Source organism: Pseudorasbora parva, chromosome 9 (assembly GCF_024679245.1).
Source record: "Pseudorasbora parva isolate DD20220531a chromosome 9, ASM2467924v1, whole genome shotgun sequence".
Lineage (NCBI taxonomy): Eukaryota > Metazoa > Chordata > Actinopteri > Cypriniformes > Gobionidae > Pseudorasbora > Pseudorasbora parva.
Genome location: NC_090180.1, coordinates 33,738,621 through 33,765,715, shown reverse-complemented (window position 1 = coordinate 33,765,715; position 27,095 = coordinate 33,738,621). Strand labels below are relative to the sequence as shown.

Genomic DNA, 27,095 nt, shown 5'->3' with positions numbered 1-27,095 from the left:
GTGAATAGATTTGTCAGCATACACTGTAAATATAATAAAATCAATGCAGTGGTTCAGTTATTTATGTTTTATTTATGATTGTCATTCAAAGGTCACATTATTAGAAAAAAAGAAACCCAAACTGTATAAATCTGTGTTGAAGAGAGACGGCAGAAGGTTGTATTGTCCAGTGTGTTGGAACAGTGCAAACTACTCCAGTGTAAGAGTGTTCTCAGCAGCGGTGGGTCAGTGTGTCCAGTGCGGGTCAGACCCCGGCAGGTCAGTGTGTCTAGTGCGGGTCAGATTATACGGGATGGTGCGCTGTGGAGGCTGATGCAGCTGTTCCGGAGTCTTCTGCTGTTTACTCTGCGTCCAGCGTCTCGGCGCAGGTATCGTCTCACACAGACGCGCGCAGCTGGTGAATCCGCAGAATAGAGTCTCGTCAGAATGCGAGGAGCCCTCGGAGCAGTCAGACATCAGGTCTCTGACCTCAAAAGCCTGAGGGCCAATCGTGCTCTGAGGAATCACACCAGCTGCTGGCGGAGCGGCTCGGGCCTCTAGACTCCTGCTGAGCTTCAGCTTATGCTTCTTCTGCAAGAAAGACAAACAAGCAGTGATCATTTCCTCACAGATGAACGCTTCCTGGGTTTAAAAAGTCTACAACATTCTTATGAAGTCAGAAACAGCCACCCTACTTTTCTACTAACTGGACACTGTTTAAGGCTGCTTGTTTCTTCTGAACCTCCTGAAATAAAGAGAAACCACAACAACATGTTTTACTGCAGAAAATGTCAAAGCCACTTATGTGTCTGATCACTCAAGACACATGATGCAAGGAATCATGAACTGACCTTCGGGTATCTGGAGGGAAGAGAGCGAGGGCGGATCAGAGGCTCTGCGTCTCAGGATCACAGGCTCTTCATCAGACAGCAGCTCTCTGGAAACACCAGGCATGAACTGGGTTAATGCTACACATCATCACATGATCCTGCTGCAAGTACTATTTAGAGTACATGACGATTGAGGAGCGCAACCGTCGTCTCTGACAGGGTCACTACAGCAGCACTTCTCTCACTTGAGAACAATCTGACAATCTTATTACGCATGATCCAAACATAAAGGTCTCTGTAGTGTATTGGTGACTCTGAATGGTGTGGTCTGGAGTAGGGGACTCGATGAAAGTCCTCATTTACACGTACAGTAAATAGACCCTGATTAACACGGCTCAGGGAATGGCTAAACAGATGCAGAACTCTAGCTGTTGAGCATTAATCTTCTCATTATGGAGGTTCATCTGTGAAATTGTAATGCAGCTTTGAAGTGCATCATCTTTGACGGGATGCGCTGAAGTGCTTGTGCATCTCTGCTATGAACTGGATACTGTTTTTCACAAAGATAATCAATATCTAGCCTACACATCTGTTCAATCATATCTATCATGTCTGCTGTTTTATTAAGTACACCGAGCCATACAGGACTAGAGGTCAGGACTCTGTGGTGGCCAGTCAAGTTCCTCCACACCAAACTCGTTCATCCATGTCTTTATGGACCTTACTTTGTGTCATGTTGAAACAGGAAGAGGCCATCCCCAAACTGTTCCCACAAAGTTTGGAGCATGAAATTGTCCAAAATATCTTGGTATGCTGAAGCATTAAGAGTTCCTTTCATTGGAACTAAAGGGCTAAGCCCAACCAAAAAAAAAAACCAACAACTCCACACCATAATCCCCCCTCCACTAAACTTTACACTTGCCACAATGCAGTCAGGCAAGTACTCATGTTCTCCTGGCAACTGCCAAACCCTGACTCGTCCATCAGATTGCCAGACAGAGAAGTGTGATCGTCAGTCCAGAGAACTGAGTCCAGTGGGGGCGTGCTTTACACCACTGGATCTCACACTTTGCATTGCACTTGGTAATGTAAGGCTTGGATGCTGCTGCTCGGATATGAAAACCCATTCCACAAAGCTCTCTATGCACTGTTCTTGAGCTAATCTAAAGGCCACACGAAGTTTGGAGGTCTGTAGCTATTGACTCTATTTGGTGACTTCTGTTGGCGACTTCTGCGCACTGTGCGCCTCAGCATGCGCTGACCATGCTCTGTGATTTTACATGGCCTACCACTTCATGGTTGAGTTGCTGTTGTTCCCAATTGTTTCCACTTTGTTATAATACCACTAACAGTTGACCATGGAATATTCAAGTTGGACAGCTTTTCTGAGTGAAGTTGTCACCAAATGACTTTTTCGGGAGGAGATTGGAGCTTAAGCTTTAATTTCTACATTTCCAAAACTGTTTATTTCACACTGACATAATGAATTGCTCTTTATCTGTGAGAGTGTGGGCAGGCTTTTGACTTCCGGTTCCGAAGTCACTACTGTGCAGACTCGGTCCTAAATCTGCAAAAGATGTCAGCGCCATATTTGGACCACCGCTGGCTTCCCTTTTCTTTAGCGGAAGATTTAAAAAAAATGTTTTAATGGTCTATGGTCCTAATAAGTTGGGTGATATAATGTATTTATGCAGTAATAACTAATAACACATGTTGTTAATTAGAATTTAAGAAGTTTCTCTCTGTTAGCCCTGTATTTCCCATCATCTCCCGAGAGGCTGATGGGGCATCATATGTAGGAGTCAGATGACCAGTGTGATGTCTCCTCACCTCTCGGGACAGCAGGATCTGTCTATGTCGAGCGTTGGACTCTCACACATCTGACGGAAGTTGACACAGATCAGCAGCACAAGCAGCACACAGAGGATCAGACACAACAGGATGTAGCTCTGCCTGTCAGACACCTGCAGAACACAGCAGCAACATCATCATCATCATCATCATCATCATCATCATCATCATCATCATCATCATCATCAGAGTCATCGTCACCATCATCATGGGCTCAAAGCCCGCCGGCATCTAATTGATAGCTGTTCACAAAGTGGTGTAGCCTAATTTCTTTCATGATCAGCTGTTAACTGTGATTCAGTTATTAATCATCATGTTAATGAGGGAATTTGCCCTGATATTTTTTGAAGGATCATTTCTTGTGGTATATTTGTGCTAGCAGAGAATCCACGTCTTAAACTTTTAGAAGTTTAAGTTACTGTAAAGCAAATGTACTGTACTAAACATTTGATATTTTAGACAAAACTTGGAGGTCTAATTTGGAGTCTAAACCTGCAAGGAAATCAAAGCCGTACTGTCTAACCAAGTTGTGTTCCAGATGACTGAAGTTGATGACACAAAAAATGCTTTTGATGTGTTCTAATAAATGAATACATTTTAAAACATTTCTGTCACAATATCAAAATGTCACTCACTAAACCAAAACTGAAAACAATCCTCACAGATGACACGGCACAAAACACACTAGCTCAATATCATTTAATACAGATATAAACATCTTAAATTTACTAAATATATATATTTTTTATAACCACCTTGTATGAAATTTACAAGGTCGAACTTGATGGAAATACACATTATATTACATATGTAATATTTAATAGGCTTCATTCATGAAACGAGCAGAATTTTGTGTGTGTGTGTGTGTGTGTGTGTGTATAAATCGTTCGTGAAGCCATTCTGGTGTAATTATTCAGAATCACAAAAAAATATCATGTTTTGAACATTTTAGTTGGTACGAAAGAAAATTGCACCTGCTTCCTACCATGTGAAATGGTGCGTAAAACATTTGAATGGTCTGTGTTATAATATATAAAAATACTTTTTACCCAGCCATCCAATCACATTGGAGGAGGGGTGGGACAAATAGCACACCGACTAATCATCCTAACTGTACAACTGAACAAGGAGTTACTGGTTAAGTAACACATTACTTTACTGCCATGGATATTCTCTATGATAGCAACCAAAGTATCTCAGCTAGAAAAATGTGCAAATCGCTTTCAAGCCACCAGCTGGCAGTTTTCAGAAGAGAACCAAGCATTTTTAGCTAAAGATAAATCCTTTGGTGGACACACGATAATTGAATATTTCTAGACATATGGCCAATTAGTCTCTTTAGCATGTATGCAATATAATGGAGCCAAACCTGAGGTCCAGAAGATTTCATTTTACATGCAAATTACTTCGACTTAGTTCGTATATTTACTTTTATATTAACTTTTTTATATCAGCAGACAATACCCCATAAAAAAAAAATTCCCACAAAAGCACTGCATTGATGGCAATCTGACCAAACGGGAAATGTGCTATAAGCAATAGAATCTGTCAGTGAGTACATTAGTTATCACAATTGAAACCAAAATGTTGTGTAATTGCGCTTCTCTGTGAGAGAATGCGGTCCCGTTGAAGCCTGCCGGTGACAGCGGCAGTGTTTGACTTTGCTGCAGTGTTAATATGAATGTAGTATATAATAAGTTCACAAAAAGTTCATAGAGCGACCTTGTCAATCATCTTGATGGATTACGCAGAGGAAATTCTGACCAATAAGAAGACAGCTGTATTCGCATGTGACTTGCATGAACACATTTCGTTACGCTTTGAAATGGTGCCTTGTGAAAGCGAACTGAACCAAGAAGAAAATTCAACATTGTAACAAACTAAGTTCCTGTTTTGAAACAAAACAAACAATCTGTAGCTGTGAAAACGCCCCAAAACATCTCTGACAAATGGCGCAGTTTGCCTCGGAGACATTTCCAAGCACCGGCTTCAACCACCACCAGAACTCATCATTCTTGAGCCAAAGCTAGGAGGCTAGCTTTTTGTATTCTGCTACCTCGGTTCTTTCTGATGACAGTGACTACGGCTGGAAAAATCGTTTTGTCGAATGATTGTAAACAGACATTGGGTCTGTCAGACTGGAGACATTTTAGCGGTAATGTGATCTTTTGATACTTTTTAAGGACCCACTGCCACCCTGGAATAAACCAGCTTACCGTATCATGTGTAATACATGCTGCGTTCCAGGCAGGTTATTGAGCCTGTGAGTTACGATTTCAAATCACAACTCTGTAGCGTTCCAGGCAAAGTCATGCCAAACTGCCTAAGCGCAAGGAATTGTGGTAGATAGATGTAAACAAAGCATGGCGGACCGTATGGGGCTTATGCTCATTTACAATCATTTCTATCACCAAATGTGCTTACTCCTTGCTTTTTTGAGGAAAACGGAGGAGGGAAAAAAGCACATAAGGCAAGAGAAGCTGTTATACCTTTAATTATACGTTATTTGTATATTTCACAGTGTACAAACATCCCTAGGGGCTGCCACTGTTGTTTCGCGGGCTTTGTGACGTCAGAGTGCGTAACGGAGTAAATCGATCTAGTACGAGTTCATGGGTGGGAAGTCACGGGTTTGACTGCCGTTCCAGTGCATTTTCACGGTAGAAGGTTGGAAAAACACGTGTTACTGGTTGCATGGAAGGTGGCAACAGTCACACTGGGTTGAGCAAGTAGTAGAGTTAATTCGCTGATTTCGCTGGATCCCTGATTGTATTAAAGATTATAATTAATTTTTTATCACTGTTTACAGTCCTTTCTTGGTTTGCCTTATTAAGATTCCCTAATTTAATTTGCCCAGGCCTAATTTCTCTTGAATTAACGTTTATTGATTTTTACACACCCTCTAATTAACCAATCACTGCAGCTGTGTGCTAATGGGTCCTGATATATAAATGCCTGCACTGATGCACAATACACTGAAGCCCCTTTCACACTGCGATTCCGGCAAATACACGGATAATGCGACCCGGCATTTGTTCCCGGGTCGCTAGATTTGGTCCATTTACACTGCCAGCGAAATACCATAATATGTGCACTTTTCACACACAACCCGTAACGGTCCCGGGTTGAGTTGACACGTGACATCCTGATGTGACGTATAATGGCGAGCGATCTCAGCTTCAGCGCAGATAGTAAGGAGCTCCGTGGTCTGGACTTGTGTCCAGTTTGCGCACATTTCTGCTTGTTTAATTTTAGTTTATTTTGTATACGAACACTCTCTGCGTTTAAAACACCGACTAGCTCTTCTTGCACTGCAGGGTTGTATTATTGAAAAAAGCTCTAGGAGTCGCACGATAACTACGTACACGTTGCGGCATTAGTTTCGGCTTTTGTTCACACAGCGCTCGTCCCGGGACGAATACCGCAATATTACTAGGTCCCCGACCAAGGGTCGAATTCGGTAATCAATCCCGGGACGTGGTTGCTTTCACACAGAAGGCGACCCGGCAATGTTCCGGGAATATTGCGGGTCCGACGTGCAGTGTGAAAGGGGCTTGAGAGACTTTGTTTGATGTTTGTGCGCGTTCATAATAAAATGTAAGTTTATGCTCACATTGTTTATATTGAGTATATTTTCCTTGTGTAATTTAAATATGATTTATCTTAATTGAAGTTTGTGTTTTAGCCTAAAAACCACCCTTACGCCTGATGTACTCCCTGCTCTGCGGACTAATAAAGGCGTCAAATGTAACTGTCCTTACATTAACTGTCCTTAAGACGCCTGCTATACTCAGCAGATGGACAACAGGTGATGAATGAGTACCTCTTGCTGTAGCTGGCTCACACTGACCGACAGACTGAGGACGAGGTGCGTCACATTCTCCAGCTGAGCCTGGAGCACCTGGATGGAGTCCGTCTGCCTCTGGTCCTGCAACAGAAAGACACGGTTACACGGTGTCCAACAGATGTCTCAGTCTGGAGTCGTTCTCTATGCTTTAGAAGTGCTCTAGATGAGCGACCTGCTCCTCGGCCGTTCTGGAGGTGTTCTGCAGCTTGATGATGGTTTTGTTGAAGGCTCTCTGCATCTCCTCCACCTGCTTCCTGTACCTGCACACACAGATTGCTCAATACAGATATCTGTGCCAAACATCCAAAAACTAACAAAATAGCAAAAACGAATACTAGTCTAATACAGCCTAAAGTTTTCAAAGCATCACAAGACAATTGAATTTTCACTGTTGAGGCACATGTCTGTGTTAAAGGTGGGGTAAGTGCTTTCTGGTAACCGTTGTTGATATTTCAAATCACCAAAACAAACACGCCCCTACCCCCAAAAGGGTCTCGACCCTATTTTGATAGCTCCGCCCCACACATACGTAACCCAGGCAATGACTGAGCAGAATCTAAATCTAAAATAGCAGAATCTGTGTAACTAATCCAGGTCGAATATTCAATGAAAAAGTCACCCCTTCCATCACAAAAACACAAACCGTTCTCATGAACAACTCGATAGAACACGAGTACGACAGTAAAACTAACGACATATTACTATTATGGCAAGATCAGTTATAGCGATCACAAAAACACAAACAGTTCTCATGAACAACTCGATAGTACACAAGCACAATAGTGCAGCTAACAACATATTACAATTATGGCAAGATTAGAGTTATAGTAATCACAAAAACACAAACCGTTCTCATGAACAACTGTATAGTACTACACTACAGTCCAGCTAACGACATATTAAAATTATGACCGGATAAGGGTTATATAGATCATGAAAAGAGTAAACAAACATATATTAGGAGTATAGTTTCTTACTTGTCGGAGACATTGTGTGTGCTGATGCTTGAAGCACACAGTGATGAGATTAAGATGCTCCATACAGTGTGGAAATGAACGGGTCTTTATCATCGCTGAAGTGAGCCACAATATGATCGCAAATGGACAAACAAGCGAACATGACACACAAGCATAGTCAAGCAAAAGGCAGTATATATTGGGCTAGTTCTCGGCTAATGTCCATCATGTGTGACTCGTGTTTTGAATAATGACGTGCACAGAGCGAGAGCGAGCGCTCTTCTCACCATCATTAGTGGACACGCCCCTTACCTGCTGATTGGCTACAAGTTTGTTATTCCACTCGGCCCGTGTCCTTTTTCTAAAACGGTTTTGAAATAGCACTTACCCCCACCTTTAAGTCCACAGCAAACTTTACTTATTTTATTGTGGTCATGACATGGCGAATCATTTTCTTTCATAGTTTTACATAAGAAGTCATTGAGCATAAAATGCTGTTTGCTCCTCACTGCAAAAAGAGCAAGCAAGCCGAAACCACTCGCTTTCTACTTCCTGCAGAATGAGGGTGGGAAACAATGGCAGTTTTTTTGCACAAAACCCCTTTAAAAGGTTAGTTCACACAAAAAAAGGAAAATTCTGTCATTAATTACTCACTCTCATGTCGTTCGACACCCGTAAGACCTCCGTTCATCCTCCGGAACACAAATGAAGATATTTTTGTTGAAATCCGATGGCTCAGAAAGGCCATTGACACTAATGTATTTCCTCTCTCAAGACCCATAAAGATGTTGTTACAAATTCTATCTCACTACAGTGGTTCTACAATCATTTTATGAAGCGACCAGAATAGTTTTTATGCACAAAAATAAATAACGACTTATATAGTGATGGCCGATTTAAAAAAAAAAACTGTGTCCTGAAGCCTCGGATCTTTATGAATTAGCATATAAATTCATGATTCGGATCGTGTGACAAACCGCTGAAAATCACATGACTTTGGAGATCCGAACTGCTGATTCGATATAGTACCTGCACACACAGATTGCTCAATACAGATATTCATAATGGTTCGAAGCTTCACAAAGTAGTGTTTTGAAACAGGCCATCACTATACAAGCCGTTATTTTGTTTTTTTTAAGCGCACCAAAACTATTGTCGTCACTTCATAAAATTATTGTAGAATCCCTGTAGTGAGATGGACTTTGTATCAACGTCTTTAATGCCTTTTGTGGGTCTTGAGAGAGGAAATAACAGTGGTGTCAATGAAGGCCTTTCTGAGCCATCGGATTTCAACAAAAATATCTTAATTTGTGATCCGAAGATGAACGAAGGTCTTACGGGTGTCGAACGACATGAGGGTGAGTAATTAATGACAGAATGTAATTTTTTGGGTGAACTTACCCTTTAAGTAGTCTTGTCCATGTAAAGCTGTGTGGGTATAGTTACATATTGTGATAGAGGGTACCCTTTCATCTTTCTCATTACATCACTCAGCCCTGCCGTTATACATATGGAATAATAAACAACAAACTGCTTTGTTTGGAGTTTGTTTCAGGAGTTTGAAACAGAGCATCAAAACAAAACAAACTTTAAAGAAAATTTATTTGCGGCTGATAAATACCTCTGAACTGGTCAGTGGTGATGGTGGTGGGTGTGGCTCTGAGGTTCTGCCTTCTTTAAGGAGAAAATCTTCTCTGGTTTATTTCTTCTCCTCAGATGCGAGTAAACACAATCACACTGAGAGCTGCTTTATAGCATGAACTGAAGCTGTGATTCTAACTGACACTGTTTATCATGTTTAACACTTTAAGTCTCTGATTTTCTTAACAGGGCAAACAAGGCTTTTTTGGGGGGGCGGTATATGGTGCAGAACACCAGTCAATTGATGAGCACACAGACCTAATTTAAACACACTCCTCCCATAAATTTTGCACCCGAAAGGGAAACTCCTACAAATGCATATCCAGTAAGGCCAGCTGCAAAAATAACCCTGTCCATGCCTTTTCGGCACAATTTTTTTTACTGCGTGTCTTTGGTAAATCCTGACAGTAGTTTTTTAATGCCAAAAGCGCTGCCACAAGCTTTTAGTAAATCTGACCCTAAAGCTGCTACTGTTAAAGCAATCTAATGTTTAAAGTGCTGTATAAATTAACATGTAATTTATGTTTTCTCATTTTGTTAATTTTGTTATTGAGAGGAAACCGCCCAGCACATATTTATACGTTCATCTAAACGTGGATGGTATCGGGAATTTTGCTATCAGTATATCTCAAACTTCTGCTTAAGTGAAGAATGAACCTAAAGGTTGTTGTGAGGATCTCACGTCTTGTTCTGAAGCGGATGGGGGGCAGGACTCACCTCTGGCTCAGCTGCTCGAGGTACCGTCCGCTCAGGGACATGTTCATCTCCAGGGCCTTGATGCGATTGTTAAGCCTCATGAAGACAGACTCTTTCTGACTGGAGCCTTGCGCAGGCACCTCGCTGGAGCCGAGCGTTTCGCTGTCGATTTCCATGTTCGCGCTGCTCTCATCCTCCAACAGCGCTTTGCTTCTGGCCTCAGCTAAATCTACAAACCCATCTGAAGGGTGGGCGGCTTCAGCAGGAGTCAGCATGACAAGAGACTCATCTACTGTACTAATGGACACAGTAGGAGTTGGAATACCATTGTCTAAGCCCGATGTGGCCGAAATCCTCTCAGGATCTCCAGTAGAGCTGGTTGTGAGGTCAGAGAGTGTTGCAGGATCAGGATTCTCACCAGACTCAATGCTCTGCGGAGAGATGGTAGCTGTAAGGCACTCGCTGACGGACGTCAGCTCAACAGATGGGTGGTCGGTAGAAACCAGCAGATTTGAGGTCAGGCTCGGTGCGAGATCCCACACGACAGACTGAAGCTCTGAAGGGACGTCTGGAGCTGGCAGGACATGAGTGTGAACGACACGACTCTCTGTGTGCTCCAAGATTGTGCTCACAGAGGAGGTTATTACAGCCGAAGTGGAGTGAGGGAATAAGTTCTTCCTCTTCTGAAGAGAGAAGCAGCGCTGCAGAAGGTACTCATGAAGAGTGAGGCCGAGTGATTTGTTTGCTCTCTCACCTCCGTCCTGCTGGTCTGTTTTGCCCAGATCTGGCCCAGTGGACTGATCCACCTCGTCCTCTGCCTCGGGCAGCAGAATGACGATCTGCTCTGCATCAGGCTCAGCTTGGATGGGACTGTCTTCCGTGTGTGGAGTGTCTGTGTGTGTTGCTGATGAAATGCTGGCCGTCTCTGTAATCCCAGCGACATCCAGCTGATCCACGACTGGCCTGAAAAAATAATTACATGAAGGTAATATAATATGAAGAACAGAGCTATTTACAATTTTGTTTTAAATAATGGCATTTGATGGCTGCTGGACTCGATACAGCTCATTTCTCCTACCCGTCCCATCACATACCCAGAGTGCATTGTTCCAGCAGGGAGAGCCACTGCTGACGCATTCAGACCTTCAACGGAAGAGTTTCCTGAAGAGCACAAACACAAACTCATTCAAACAGCTGTTTTGTCACTCTGAAAGAGGAGTTGAGCTGTAAGACGTCAGCAGGAAGTGATGTCAGAACAGACCTGAGCTCTCCGGCTGCCCGCCGAGCACATTGGCAGCAATGTTGTTCACCATGGTGAGAAGAGCATCTAAAGACATAAGACATTATCATCAACATCTGTTCAATGTCAGTAGGGTTTGCTTCATCCCTCAGGATCTCCCATCCATCTCGCTGTAATGCTCACTGACCTGTGGCAGAGCCGATCAGATTGCCGGAGGATTTGTCATCTACTGGCACAAAGTCAGGCGGCTGATCTAAACGTTCGAGAGAGAAAAAGCACAGTTGACATGACAAACGGCAGACGGACAGTGAGCGCATGTAGATGATAGTTACCGTTGTCCTGCTCATCATGTGTCTGTCTGTCTGACAGCTCTGAGTTCAACTCATACTCCTCCATCATACTGGTCCCAAACACCCTTCAGAAACACACACACATACACACGGTCAGAAACTACAGGTGAAAACAGGGTTAAGGCACTGGTCATCTTACAGACTAGCGGAAATAAAACATCCAAAACACATATTTAAGGGTGCTTCTCAATATCCCTCCTCGTTTCCTCGCTCCTCCGTCCTCCATCCTATGACCTGGAAACCGATCGAGCTCAGCTATCTTGTAGGAGATCTCAATTCTCAAATTGCACCGTGAGGAGGCGAAGATCGAGGAGTGAGGAGGCTTCCTGAGGAGTCGTGAGCGAGGATACACAGGTGTATCCTTTGTGGAAGTGCTTTATCGACTAAACATGACGCAAGCATTTATTCTCCTCCCCCTTCATATCGTGCCACAGTTTATTAATTATTATTATTATTATTATTATTATGTTTACATGTACAAGACACAAATCTTTGTCAAATAACAACAACTGACAGTTGCAGAATTATATCAAAGCAAATTAAAAAACAAATAGAAACTAATACTATACAATGAATAAAAAGCAGTTAGTAACTGAAATTCATCGTTAATAACTGGTAATATTGATTAAAATATGGACAAATGTGGTATTTTGTGGAGGCTGAAGCTCACAATATAAATAGTTCTCTCTAATGTTCAAGAATCCTGACTAAATCCAGCGGTGCAGTCATCATTAATTGACACCGCTTTGAAGTGAAGTTAAAGGGAGCGAGGATCTATCATTTCACTTGATTCATTTCGTCCGTCCTCGCGTCTTTTCCTCGCATCCTGAAAGGGTGGAGCTAAGGCGCGAGGAAAGGAAGTTAGGAAAGGAAACGAGGATGCACAAATAAGAATTGGGAAGCACCCTAAGTGTTTCTTTTAGTGCACTTTATCTATGCATGCAAATGAGTGCATATTTAATTAGACAATGCCTTATTTGCATATTTAAACCTGACATTTGTGCAATTATGAACAACTGCAATTGTGAGTGTGTGTAATAAACACCTGATGAGACTGAGAGGACAGAAGTGCTCCGAGCCGAAGTGTGACAGCAGCTCCACCTAAAACAACAAAACACTGATCATGTATGTGAAAGTCAGCTTTACCTTCAGCCCCTACATGCTAAAACTAGATTCATCCTCAAATCTATGAAGCAGTAGCTGAAGCAAAACCAGAGCAAACACACACACACGCTGGAGAATGATTTTTACACAGTCAGCCATGGGATGCTTCACAGCCACAGTGTAAACGGTAAACCCAGCTCAAGCATTCACACACTCTAACCTTGATATATCTGGTGAACATCTGATGCAGGAGAAGAAGACAGACAGAGAGAGAGAGAGCTGAGAGAAGGGCATTGTGGGACGGCAGAGCTCACAATTTTGATCACACTCACCTTGACGAATTTGGCGAACAGATGCTCATCAAGAGGGAAGCTCTGAACCGTCCGCTCGTCACGTGCATGGAACGTCCCCAGCTTCACCCACTTCTTGTTTGGATATCTGAGCACAGACAAGTCATGAAAACTGTGCGATATATGGCTAAATGGCCAATATTCTTTTTTAAAGGAATTAATATTAAAAATGATAGGAATTATAATATTAAGACTATTAAGTGTCAGTAGTACTTTAATAAGGCCCAGAGCTGCCAACCTGTCACTGATGGAAACCAGGAAGTCTTTGGGATTTGAGGAAAATATCTCAAAGTTGGCGATGTCCAGCTGCTTGACCTGAATGGGCTGACAGAGCTCGATGATGAACCTGCCGAAAACACACACACAGACATTCACCGCTCATGACAAAAATCATCATATAAGAATGATTTCTGAAGGGTCATGTGACACTGAAGACAGGAATGTACAGGGGCCACTGGGCAAATTTGGCCAGAATAACGACATTACACCCCTACTCTTTTTTGAAGGACATCCTGGGATTTTTAATGACCACAGACAGTCAGGACCTCGGATTAACACATCATCAGAAGGATGATTAGCAATAGGGCTGGACGATTAATCGAAAATAATCGAAACCGTAATTCAGAACCTCTGACCGACATCATTTTCCCATGTCTGTTATTTCGATTTTTTGTATACTGTTAATATTTTCCTGTGGCATGAGTTAGCCTACGTGACTCTGCCCCGTCCGGTCCAGTCACATCAAGTGCAGTTTGCATTCAGGAGCTGTTATCTTTGTTTATACAATCTGGATTCTCAGTATTCCTAGGGTTAATGTTTTACACAGTTATTGTATATGTAAGTTAATTGCTGCTTTTATATGCACTGCTACACGCACACACAGACAGTGTGCACAAGCCCCAAAGCCAGATCATCACAAAATTTTGTCAATTAAATGCATTAAAAGGCTTGCCAGTTTGAACATTCAAGTGATTTTACACCATTCAACAACAACATGGATAATAACAATATGGATATGGATAATAACAATATGGATAATAACATCTCCATTCAGTGCTCGCATACTTTATTCTGTGAGACAAAGAGCTGAGCCGTATTTCTGATGATGAGCCCTGAAGCCAGATCCCATTCACTTGCATCCTCACTAAAGTTTGTAAATTGTATGTTTTGTTTGTAAGGCCTGCCCACATGAACATTGAAGCGATTTTAGACCATTGGATGTGTCGTTATTTTGAACTAATGCCCCGATGCATTGTGACACACGAACACTCATGCCGACAGTAGCTTGCGCATCACATGAAGATCCCACGCTCAGAGAAGCAGAGGGACGCAGAAGCTCATTACCAATGCTGTCCTGTGATTCATCACTAAAGTAGCTAAGAAACTCAACTATTATAGCATAGATTTGTCTATTTTTGAAGTAGCTACAACACACAGCTTCACATTTAATAGAAACGGTATGACTAATTCACTCACACACACACACACACACACACACACACAATCATTAATACATTCAAATAATGTAGGCCTACTGTGTTAATTGATCTGTGTCTGATATACAACAGGAATCTGTAAGAAATGTTACGACCCATAGACAATAACTGCTGAAAGTAAGTGGTTTCCTTCAAGTATTTTAAAATCACTAAGAAATTCACTTTTTCATTAGAAAGAATGTCACAAAAATATTAATAAAAAAAAATATATATACCACCTTTAATAGTTGAGCATATTTACAGTAGGCCTACCATGTAAACTTTACATGGTAGGCCTACTGTAAATATGCTCAACTATTAAAGGTGTAAACCAAGTCAGTGAACTATGAGGGCAAAAAAAAAAAGGAAAGCAAAAAAAATGTACATTGAGGTAAAATGTTCAATTAATTGAGATTTGATTTTAGGTCAGATCGTCCAGCCCTACATGGCAACATATTACAGTTTTCAGTTGTGCTTGACGACAGATATATAAATCAGCTGACCAGATCTTGTTATTGCAGGGATTCAGCATGTACATGTCCATGTTCTCCATCAGGACTGCTGAAGTGCTCTGGAAACACAAACACAGCCGGTTCATCACACTCCAGCCGTTCTCTCAGCTACACACAAACTGTCAGTGAACACGCTCATATAGGGAAGTAATTGATGTGTAATCTATATACAGTACAAAACCATCCTGGTGTCAGACTAGAGATGGAAACGTCTGTAAATCAGTGTTAGTGTCATCAGTGCTGTGTGTCTATGGATTGATCGCCTGTAGATGGAGAGCTTTGCTGCGGTACCTTGGCCTCAGGGTTGGAGGACAGGATCTTGGCTCCACACTCCACCGAGGCGTAGTTGGTGACGGTCTGCTGAAGCTTCTTTCCGTCTGGAGCATGAGGCGTCACTTGACCTGACGGACACAAACAGTCGTCAGCAAGAGCAGCTCCTGCGCCTCAGCGGCTCCGTCAGAACACTACTCACTCTTCTCTGTCTCCATCATGATCTTGGTCCACTCATCGAAGGTGGGTATCTCCTGGTCTCGGCTAGGCACTGAAGGGTCAGAGTCTGCGGATGCCTGTAATCAACAGATTCAGATGATGAGCACTGAGAGATCTGATCCGCTCTGAGCAGCTTCAGACTCGCTAATCAGTCATTCAGAGCGCAACGATAAACACCGGTTCACACCAACAGAATCATAACATATAGTGATAAAAACTGCTCTAAATGTGGAAGAATATCAGACTCCACAGCCAATCAGAATCCACCCTGCTTTAAAGAGCTATGGCATTTAAAGAGGCAGACAACAAACGACACTTCTCTACTACACTATACTAAATTACATGAAGTACAACATAGTGTAGCTTAACTACACTACAATAAACTACAGTACAGTAAACTACACCATAGTGTACACTAACTACACTACAATAAACTACAGTACACTACTGAAAGGGGTGATTCTGAAATCCACTGCTGCTTCAATATACTGTATATATTCAAATTAAATAATCAAAGCCTTAATCCATATTTATCATCCTTTATTATTATTATGATTTAAAAGTTTTCTAAAGTTTGTATTTGGTCTCTGAGGAGTGACTGAGGGTCTAGCCTAGAGATGTATGACGATAGCAACAAGGTGTTGTATGTTTGGATTTTGGAAGTATCACAAACCCTTAAAGGACAACTCCCGTGAGAAATGAACCTAGGGGTAATTAACAGATGGTTACCGAGTAGATCGTTCTCTGGGATGCGTTTTCATGAAAATCGAATGTAAAGAGTTATCTCTAAAAACAGATTAGCTTAAAGGGATAGTTCACTTTAAAATGAAAATTGTCATCCTTTACTCACCCTCAAGATGTTTCAAACCTGTATGAATTTCTTTCTTCAGCTGAACACAAGGGAAGATATTTTGAAGGATGTCAGTAACCAAACAGTTAACTGGAACAATTGACTTCCATAGTATTTTTTTTCCTACTATGGAAGTCAATGGTTCCAGTTAACTGTTTGGTTACTGATATTCTTCAAAATATCTTCCCTTGTGTTCACCTGAAGAAAGAAATTCATACAGGTTTGAAACATCTTGAGGGTGAGTAAAGGATGACAGAATTTTCATTTTAAAGTGAACTATCCCTTTAAAACGCTTGTCTATGGGGCACAGGATTAAATCGCTAGTTAATACCACTAACAAGGCTCAAAATAGCCTCACACTAACACGGTAGCATAATGAGGGTCCCTACATGCAAACCGAAGGATTTAGAACTTTGTAAGTGTACAAACAGTTTAATAAGAAGATACTTTATAAAGATTACAGACAGACAGTCGCGTTTACAGACATGCGCCTTCACAGATGAGCCAATAGCAGTTGAGCACCAGTTGCACGATCACCAGAACTCAGTCATATTTAGGTTTCAGCGCCATAGAGACACATTGGAAAATCGGATGCTCTCATCGGTTTGATGGTGTTTCTGCTACAAAAATGGTAAAACGATGTTCCTGGGGTCCTGTAACACTGATTCCAGGTATCCTGAGACGATTTTTTTTGGTTCATTAAGTTACGATTAAAATTAGTGATAGGTAACTAGCTGTTCTCACGTCATGTACCGGTGTAAGTTAAATCAAAAACACATAAACGATGGTCTGCATCTCTCCATATTAAGATGGTTACAAGTAAATTAATTTAACCTAACCCTGTGGTACATGAACAGTGTTGATCCTGGATGTTATCATCTGCGATCGTAATGAGGCTTCTCCTCATATTCTTTATCGTTTAATTTGTTTTTGTAAACATTTTTGATATTTCTGTGGGTTTAAATATGTTTAAGGTCTACATTATCCGTCTTACCATAGTAAAGGGACTCCGATTTTGATAGGTATTATCGTTTACGGGTAAGTTAGTGAATGGGAGAGCTCGTCTGTCTGCAGTTTATCGGAGTTGATTTGCAAATAGATCTACCAGTTATAAACTGCACCCACGAAAAGGCACATGGTCTGCATATTTATTTTTAGTTGTATGAGTGTTGTGTGTCATTTGCTGTGTATGTTAATAATAATGCAACGGAGAGAGGGAGAGAGAGTTTGTGAATGCGCACGCTTTGTTTGTTCAGCTCTTACAGTGATGTTTTGGGAGAGAAAAATGATGTAATAAACTTCATAAACCATCAGTAAAGTTTGGTCATCATTCATACGCTACATTTTGTGTCCAAAAACATCTTGGGATTAGGATTTCACACTGACAGCTGTAATTATAAGACATAGCAAATCCCTTTGTTTGTCCGAGTTAGCAACAGTAACTAATGGGGCGGGGCTTACCGATAGGTCAATTGTATGTATGATAGGGCGAGGCAACGAGACGGGGAGAGAGGGAGCGTGACCTACGAACTCATTGTGAGACTTGAAGCTGGCTTCTGCTGATGAAACTGCAAACTATTCATCAGTAACTTTTTCTTTAATTAATTACACTCCTGAGTCCTGACTCTTGGTCTTCATTTTTCACTACTGGTCTTGGGTCATAAACTGTTAACCCCTAACACTACACTACATTACACTGCAATACAGTACACTTACACTACACACCAAGCCTAACATCGTGCCAATAGAATACTGCCACACCTCACTATAGCACAAGCTTTTTACCTAATTAAAAGAGCACAAACTTTAAATATGCAAAGCTGCAGTGTAGACTGCATATTTGTACATTTTGCATGAAATATATGTTGAATTATTATTTTTATTTTTTTAAGACACCACAGAGTGTGACGTCGTATTAAGACATGTAGCACTAAAAATCAGATCTTCTGCATGCACATGCAGACTCGTCTTCTGCATGAGTGTGTCCGTTGCATTAAGGGAGCATCACCTGATCTTTCAGGATGAGGGAGGCGTTGCTCCGTTTCCCAGTAAGGTCTTTGACAGGTTTTCTTGTCTCACGGACACTGGCGTTCTCTTGAACTGCTGGAAAACTTCCATGACAGACAGACAGACACAGATGAGGAACAAGTAAAACAACTTTTAAAAAAACTGACTGAGAAGGAACCAACCTAGGGTTGGGGAGTAACAAAATACATGTGACTTAGTTACACATTTAAAATACAAAATTTGAGTAATTGTATTTCATTGAGTTACATTTTAAACAAGTGGTAATCAAATTACAGTTAAATCCGAAAAGTGTTTAAGATTACCAAAGGGATTCCTTTGAATTTTAATGTCATTTACAGTAATACTTAAACATTAATTCATACCTAACCATTAAAGGGTTAGTTCACCCAAAAATGAAATTTATGTCATTAATGACTCGTTCCACACCCGTAAGACCTCCGTTTAACTTTGGAACACAGTTTAGGATATTTTATATTTAGTCCAACAGCGTATTTAAGTGTAGGCATACTTTACTGTCTGTGTCCAGAAAAGGAATAAAAACATCATCAAAGTAGTCCATATGTGACATCAGTTATGTAGTTAGAATCTCTTGAAGCATCGAAAATACATTTTAGTGCAAAAATAACAAAAACTATGACTTTATTCAGCAGTGTCTTCTCTTCCAAGTTTGTTTTCAAACCTCAAATAAAGATTCAAACGGTCATGAATCAGCATATTGATTAATGATTTGGATCGTGTGTCTAACTGCCAAACTGCTGAAATCACGTGACACTGGCGATCCGAATCATGAATCAATCCGCAGATTCATAACCGTTGACGTCCGATATAAAATATCTTAAACTGTGCTCCGATGATGAACGGCTGTCTTACGGGTGTGGACCGACATTAGGGTGACTCATGAATGACATTAATTTCATTTTTGGGTGTACTAACCCTTTAATGCAAACTGTAAAGGGCAATTATTGTAAACAGCAACTGGTGACTCTCAGACTCTGACAATCTGGAAAAACGTCTTAAGATACAGCTCATAAGTTTCATAGCCCTTGCAGAAGTTGCAACATTATAATTTTAACTAAATAAGAGGAATCCGGGATCATAAAAATTGCATGTAACTTTAATTTAGTACCGTCCTGAATAAGCCATTTCACATAACAGATGTTCTCATATACTTTTTTTTTAATTTATACAAATTGCCACATTCAATTTTTTACAAACCCTTGAGTCTGAAACTGTCCATCAATACCTGATGATCCACGATTGTCTTCATGTTTCATGTTAAGTAATTTGTTAAGGTCATTGCAACTTTTTTATCTGACAAATCTGATCAAATCAATAAAATAATTCAGAGAATTGTGAGATATAAACTTGCAGTTGCGGTAATGTCCAATTATGAGGGGAAAGACTGACGTTTTTTCTCAGAATAGCCACTTTAATAAAAAATGTAAAAATGTAAGTGTGACCTTGTTTTCAGTTTATAGCACGCAATTCTGACTTTATAACGTGCAACTGCGAGGGGGGCAGAATTGTCAGATAAAAAGTAACAAATAACTTTTTATGTGTAATATTTAGTGGCTGCCTTGAAACGCAATGCATTAAGAGCAGGGGGTGAACACTTTGGAAGATGACAGGAACAGGATGATGTGTACATTTTTCTTTTTTTGTTTGAAGATCATATTTTTTTTCATTCAGTACTGCTCTTCAGAAGCTAATAACTACATGTTTTAAAATGTTCATCCAATTCAAAATGTGTTTACACATCCCAGATCTTAATGCATCGTGTTTCCTTCTTGAGCGTCTGTACTTTTTTTCCATTCTTTTTTCTAAGATTGTCTGCATTTTTTGCTTCAATACTGTGAAAAACTGACATTTAAAATACTACGCAGATGAAAACCAAGTCCTATGTTTGCATTGGATGCATTATTAATATTCCAAAGTATCCTAAAGATTAAGTTACAAAACTTGTCCAATCTACCAAAATACATTACAAATTATGTATTTCGTAACCAGTAGTGAAATACATTTGGAAAGTAACCTATACAACCCTGCCAACATGTATCTGATTAAATGATCTGATCAATGTTCACAGATAACCAGATCCGGTTGAGTGACGTATGTATGCCTTCAGTACCTGGGAAGCGTCTGGTCGAGTGCCAGGTGTTCTGCAATATCACACGCGTCTGTGCTGAGGCTTTCAGCAGAGCAGGAGTCTGAGGCGCCACAGTCCCTGAGAGAAACATCACACGTCAGCACAGCTCAACACCAAACCAGATCTCCTGAGCACTCTCCAAGTGTCTCTCCTCATCATATCTGTCCATTAGAGCTAAGAACTTTCAAACCCATCATCCAATAGCTGTCTTGATAAACGTGATTAGTTATATCAATTCCTTTGAATCTAATGAGTGAATGCTGAGGCCGGTGCACCACTGACCGACAGGAGACACACTCGGAGGATCCGGACACATGGGGACCGGAATTGATGGGAACGACCTCCGCGATCTGTGAGGAAGAGGAAGACTGCGACTCCACTTCATTACTGTCCATCACCAGCTGCCAATACAAACACACACAAGTCACACGTGACCTGAAACACATGAACATCACAGCAGCTCTCTGGCATGGTTCAGACCTGATTGTCATGATGAGAGCTCAGTGTCAGCTCTGAACAATGGCCCTGTGGAACAGCAAACCTGCACAGAGAAAAGGATTCATCTCAGAACGCATAAAACATTTCAGTAAATAGACTAAACAAAAACTCACATGAACCTCTATTTGTGTGGTAAACTTCAGATTCTATAGTATAATGTTGAATGTTAAGTTTAGCACATTCTGTAACAAATAGATGTTGATGTTTAAAGCAGCATTAAGGGGATGTCTCTTTAAACACAGACTGACCTCTGACCTCAGGTCTCATCGTATCCTAGTCAATCTAAAGTTCATCATAGTCACTCACACACATTCAAATATAAACCTCAGTTATCTGCCATGAATAAGAACATACACTGTGCTCCGAGGTATTTCAAATAATATCATGGTAAAGAGCCCATGGTATTAGTTTGGTGTTTTTGTTGTCTTATCACATGAGCACAGTTTGTAAACACAACACACACAGATGGATAATGATAACGAGAGTCCCGCACCAGTAACAGAGCAGCAGCAGCTGGATCTTCATCATCCACCGGCAGCAGAACGGCACATTATTCCGTCTTCTGTGGATCTGCCCTCGCGAACAATCGATAAACAGTTGCGACTCTCCGGTTTGTTGTTAAGTGACGTGTGAGAAACCGGTGAACTTTACACTTTCACCGCTTCAACACACACAAGCAGGAGACATTAATACTCTTAAAAGCATAATCATTTAAACGTATTACCTATCTAAATGCATTGGTACCTGAAATACAAACTAGGATCTGCCTCTATTAAAAAAAAAAGTTTAAAGAGAGATGCGTACATTCACGCGCACATTGGTCCGTCCTATCCAGCGCTGAGAACCGACACATGTATCACGTGACCGAGCAAACATAACCCACAGCTAAATAATGACACTTAGAAATTTGTAATCGCTGCAAGAACCTAAGGTAAACTGTATGAAATATTATTTCGATCCCACAGCAACTAGCCCGCCCATTTTAGATAATCTTTCGCTCTTCCTGGATTGGATTCATTCTCCTTCTTCTAATGTTTAATGGCGGTTTGCAGACTAACTTAAATGGCGCATTCCCGCCACATACTGGATAGGAGTTTGGTCAGTAAACAATAAGACTGGTATATTTACAAATTAATAATAATAATAAAACGCAATCCTAAATTCTATTGATCACTCTTGTTTGATCACACATCATTCGGGACAAATGTGGGCAAATCATTTAGATTTTTCTTTAATCTGAGCAGTATAGGACTTGGCCACTTTTCCTGCCTTTGCCACCTGCAAAAAAATAATAAATTGGATGTGGTTTTTGTTAGAAAATAAATGCTCTGCTTCCTGCCTTTTCCTTATAGCGTATCATATTTGTCTGTAAGCATATTTTGGCATCCTTGTAGGATATCACCCAACAAATGTTTTTTAAAACACCATTGTAACGTGTGAAAAACAAAATATGTAAGAGTTTCAATAATTTAATTTCGTTAAAACATAGCCATAGTGGATATTAATATTTTATTTTATTTTTTGTTTTTGTTATACCATTATATGTCACCAGATGTCACCAAAGTCAACACATTCTTTAGGATTTGGCTGACTGAATTTACTGGAAAAGATTAATTTTACTTAAGTAAAATAAATATTAAATATAACATAAGAATAAGTAGGCTAAATGTATACATTAAAAAGTATGGTACTTTTAGAGGTAAATAAAAAAAACAAAAAACAAAAAACCCAAAATGGCATAAATTGATAGATTTTATTTTATTGAAGACAATGATATAACATTTATTAAAAAATAAATAAAAATGGGATCACACCTGAGACCTTTGTGCCCAAATATGTCCACAAAGGTACAATTAAGGAATGCTATGTGAATGCTGCTTGGGGGTTAAGTAATTCTTGTTTTGGGCCATTTCCTAACAGAACCTGCGTGACATATTTATTTGGTAACACTTTACAATACGGGTGCACTAATATGCATTACTTCATGCTTAATTAATGCACAGATAATAATGAGTTATTGTATGACTCATGAAGAACTAACCCATTAATTAATGATTACTACATCAGCAACTAATGGAGAGTCTATATTATTAATAGATTTAATAATAAATGCTTAATATTAAATAGATCCTTAAAGCTTGAGTTGGTTGAAATCTTGCTCTTTCATTGGCATCAGATTCTCACAAGTACATGTTCTGATTCTGCTCGAGCACATTTGTCAAAGTTTCCAGTCTAATGTTTCCCTGATTTAACAAGCAATGTCCAGTACGCATTCTTGAGATTGAAACGTCTTCTTTCCTGTTGCCAAATTTTCTTCTTTCTTGAGTGTGATGAAAGCGTCTACCTTTTGTTCCACTGTCCCACTCCTTATGCCATTCCTTTCTTATTTCATTTGCATGAACCCTTTCACTTCTGCTTTCCCCATTGACAGTTTAAAGCCAGTTTGTGAATGTTTTAGAGGGGGGGGTGAAACACTCTCATGTCAACAATCTCATGTCAATCTTGAGTACCTAGAGTAGTATTGCATCCTTCATATCTCCGAAAAGTCTTTAGTTTTATTATATTTATAAAAGAAATATAGGCTGTACCGAGTCTTTCCGGAAAAAAACGAGCGCCTGGAGGCGTATAGAGTGGGCGGAGCTAAAGAATGACGAGCGCGCAAAGCGGTGACGTCCTCAAGCGTGGAGAAACCCATGACTATCGATCTCAGCTAATAGATATATGATCCAGAATCACATTCGGAGGCTGAAATAAATTGAACAGGAGAAACAGCAAAAGCAGGACTTCTGTCTCTGTGGTATGTACTGTATTTAGTGGAATGTCAACATTTGTGTGTGTTTACTCGCCGTTTATGAGGACATGATTCGGTTTATGGACTATTGTATGTGACTAAACCTTAGCAGTAGCAAGCAAAACGGTTTTGCACATCAGACTAGTGTAACGTTATACATAGAACAACAATGGAGTAACCGTTAGCGCATTTGAATGACGAAGCACGCGATCGTGTCGTTTACTGATGTTTACTCACGCGACGATAGCCGACAGCATAGACATTTGAAGCAGTTTTACTCACCGACTGCTTCCAAAGCAGGACCGAACCTTTATCGCTGGGACTGCTTCGTCAAAAACACACTTCTTTGGTATGATTTGGTGAAGTCCTTTGACAGCAGTGACCGTGGAAATCCACTTTGCGACGCGATGTTGTGAAGCTTCCCGTCATTTCTGCGTTCAAATCGGTTCAAATGCAGCGCTGCCTTCCCGGAATGCTGTGCTGAAGCGTTGAAGTCGCTTGATGTCACCCATAGGAATAAAGTGGAGCGCAGCGCGGACTATAACGGCATAAGTGTTCACGGACAACTGGATCTGCACCTGAGCGAGTGTTTATCGGCTTGCATTTCCTCTCTCGCTCTAGTCACACGCGCGCGCGCACCCTACCGGGGGAAGAGCCCGTACGGCCCATACAAGGACCTTCCGCTCTATTAACGTCAAGTCGACCCATACTCAAAAAAAACTCTCCGAAACTTGTGAGAAACCGGAAGGAGTATTTTTGACACAGAAATACTCCATCAAACGTCCAACATTAGTTTTTGAAACTTTGTCTATGTTTAGGATGGGAATCCAAGTCTTTAATAGTGTAAAAAGCTCAGTATACATGAAACAGCATTCTTCCCTCACAAACTCACTGTCTTCTTCCAGTGACGTCACTTTCTCATATCACACTTGAATTTAGAAGTAGTGATCATTAAATGTTTACATGTATTTTAATGTGTTGAGATCGCTCCAGGTCTGAGGTAAAGCCATACGGCCGACTGTCATTTAGTGCTAGTAAAAGTGGAGTTCAATTTTCAGAAGAGACGCCATCTTAGAGGATGCATTAAATGATAGAGTTAATATTTCAGATCAGAAAACTGAAACGTTAAGAGCAGCACAGCTTATGTGTGTGAGTCAAAAACCTTTGAAAGACAGCTCATACCACAATCCAGCTGAAACGGACAGTAATTAGACACTGCAGGTTCTCGTTTTATTGAATTTTCCTTAATACATATTATTTCATACATATAGAGGTACAGTACATCAAGCCATAATGAAACATAGAGAGTGAGTCGATCATGTTAAACCCTCTCAGATCTCCACTTGTCTGTTGACCATAGTGGGTTTCTGAAGAGTAAACAGCTGAAGCATTCATATCAGTCCCACTGCATGAGTAATAATAATGCTATTACAGTATATCTGCTCATATCTCACTGATGGAGTCTAAAACACACCCCAGTCTGAGAGACCAACAGCATCCCTGTTCACTGTTAAACCTAAAAATGATCTAAGCTTTGTAACTCTCAGTAAAACATGTTCATTCCAAGATCATGAGGAAACCCTGCTTGTGTTCAGTCCCTGTCCCGTGTGTTTAAATGAGTGCACAGCAAAGCTAGTTTATAGGGAGACAGACTCTATTAACTGAAATACTGCATCACAAACCGTTACATCCATGTGAAACAAGAAAAATGTTCAGCCTCTGATTCACAAACCTACAGATAATATATCCATATATTCATGTTATTAATTAGAAATAAAACATCAGCTGTTTCCATGAGTCCCTGCATGCTTGTCTTACATTCCTTAACTAGTCCTACATTATTCTCAAATGAAGAGTTTTGTGTTGAAATTACTTAAAATGAGTAGAGCAGCGAATAAACCTCACTAATGCAATGAACAGACTCGTAGAGACGACACAAAACTACTGCTGGATTTATTGCAGAGTGATGTTCTGGTTCACTGTGCATCGCGCCCTTTAATTGACCATTTGGACTAACTTTCATGAACTAGTATTGCAAGCAGGTGGCGCTATTCAAGAAGATGAATGTGATACTGTTTGCAGATCTAGAGATGTGACCATGTGTCCTGCGTTTGCTGTTAGCAAGACTGTAACAACAAAAGGGTCTGTTCACACTCGTAGTTAGGTTATCTTTTGGTCCAGAAAAAAGAAAATTATGCATTTAGTCCCAGTTCGCTTAGCGTTTACACTGCCGTTTTTTTTAAACACCGAACTGCACTAACACAGAAATTGCACCAGAGTTTGTTTTAATTAAAAAACCAAACCTTCCAAGTGTGAACACACCATAAAGTGAATCAAACCCTTTTAATGACAAACAACATTTAAAAAAAAAACAACAACAATAATTTAAATGCCAAAACTGTGACTGCTATCAGAACACAAATATCAAATTTTCTTAAACTATTTTACACATTTATCTTTTAAATCAGTCACACACACGCACACACACACTTCCCGGCTTATACTAAGATATATCACTCACATACTATGGTATAATGTGACAAGTATGTGAACACACGCACACACACACAACACCCTGAAATAAACACACATGCATGGCTAGGAAGGTCAGTGCTGTGCTGCACGCTGTAAGGAATGGGAAGCACAACACCGCCACCAATGATTTCACCATGGAAGAAGAGCCTGTGGGGTTCAGGTGAAGACTAGTGGAGGATAGAGACTCAAAGTCTGAGCCAGACTGAATCACAGGCACTGACAGACAACACACAACGAGCACTGCTATCAAAGACACCACTGTCACACGTGAAGGACACTAGGATGGAGAGGACTAGCACATGCAGGAGCTTTGGTACAGGACAGACGTCGGTGTACTGTTCACATGAGAATGGGCCTGGAATATAGTACTCGCTCCAGGGGGGAAGAAAACGGCCCCTGTGGCCTCTTAAGGGGGAACCTGTCTGGTTGGGGAAGGTGGAGGACGACGACTGTGTTAGAGGAGGAGGAGGAAGAAGAAGAAGGTGGTGGTTCGTGACAGCAGAAGCGTTGAAGAAGGGTTGTTGGAATGGATAGTGGAGTAAGAGACAAAAAAGACAGAATTAGTATCTGTAGTAAGTAGAAAAGACAGTCAGACTGTTAATATATACAGTCACAGATGGCGCAGTTGCACTAGCATGAAAACTGCACGTAGATTTAGCGAACCTCCCGTAAAAACTGTAGTGTAGTGAACGATCTTAGCGTCTCGCAAGGGAACGAAAATAGGGCTTAGGGACAAGTATGTGAACACAGATGTAAACATAGATATGAAAGCTTGATTTAATGTGTTGTTACATTACAGAATTTGTCAAAACACAATTCATAAGGCAAGTGTATAGTGGGCATTAGTGTAAAGTGTTTTTTTCCCATTAGTTCAACTACTGTCAAGAAGGAGCAACAGTTTAAAGATACTCTTTGTGAGCATGTTAG

The 27,095-nt window shown here is 40.7% G+C and overlaps 2 protein-coding genes across 6 annotated transcripts in view; both read right to left on the bottom strand.

Annotated features, from left to right (window-relative positions):
- Window positions 1–52: 52 nt before the first annotated feature.
- On the bottom strand, window positions 53–21,875 carry LOC137088928 (SUN domain-containing ossification factor-like). Of its 3 annotated transcripts, none has more exons than XM_067452314.1 (24): window positions 21,587–21,875; window positions 21,336–21,503; window positions 20,825–20,885; window positions 20,627–20,745; window positions 20,327–20,422; window positions 18,179–18,281; window positions 15,304–15,397; window positions 15,123–15,232; window positions 14,823–14,890; window positions 13,083–13,190; window positions 12,827–12,932; window positions 12,715–12,735; window positions 12,436–12,491; window positions 11,373–11,455; window positions 11,228–11,293; window positions 11,062–11,127; window positions 10,895–10,961; window positions 9,822–10,763; window positions 6,680–6,767; window positions 6,484–6,588; window positions 2,640–2,773; window positions 831–916; window positions 675–724; window positions 53–570 (listed from the first exon to the last, which is right to left on the bottom strand). In XM_067452314.1, the coding sequence occupies exons 2-24, from the start codon at window positions 21,368–21,370 to the stop codon at window positions 226–228; spliced, it is 3,009 nt and encodes a 1,002-aa protein (XP_067308415.1). In that variant the 5' UTR covers window positions 21,371–21,503; window positions 21,587–21,875; the 3' UTR covers window positions 53–225. The 3 variants fall into 3 exon arrangements, with proteins under 3 accessions (XP_067308415.1, XP_067308414.1, XP_067308416.1); XM_067452313.1 differs by having other exon boundaries at window positions 21,647–21,875; XM_067452315.1 differs by lacking the exon at window positions 12,715–12,735 and having other exon boundaries at window positions 21,647–21,874.
- Window positions 21,876–24,841: 2,966 nt separating this feature from the next.
- dnm3b (dynamin 3b) overlaps window positions 24,842–27,095 on the bottom strand; it is a 33,895-nt gene continuing 31,641 nt past the window's right edge. For all 3 annotated transcript variants that reach the window (XM_067452311.1, XM_067452310.1, XM_067452312.1), the window contains one exon: window positions 24,842–26,617. In XM_067452311.1, coding sequence (XP_067308412.1) covers window positions 26,575–26,617 — 43 coding nt within the window. In that variant the 3' untranslated portion in view covers window positions 24,842–26,574. The remainder of the gene's footprint in view (window positions 26,618–27,095) is intronic.

Coding starts and splice junctions, on each gene's coding strand:
- LOC137088928 (XM_067452314.1), bottom strand. CDS start 21,370: ATGATGAAGATCCAGCTGCTGCTGCTCTGTTACTG. Junction 15,233..15,303: donor CATGATGGAGACAGAGAAGA/GTGAGTAGTGTT, acceptor TGTGTCCGTCAG/GTCAAGTGACGCCTCATGCT. Junction 11,294..11,372: donor ACATGATGAGCAGGACAACG/GTAACTATCATC, acceptor TCGAACGTTTAG/ATCAGCCGCCTGACTTTGTG.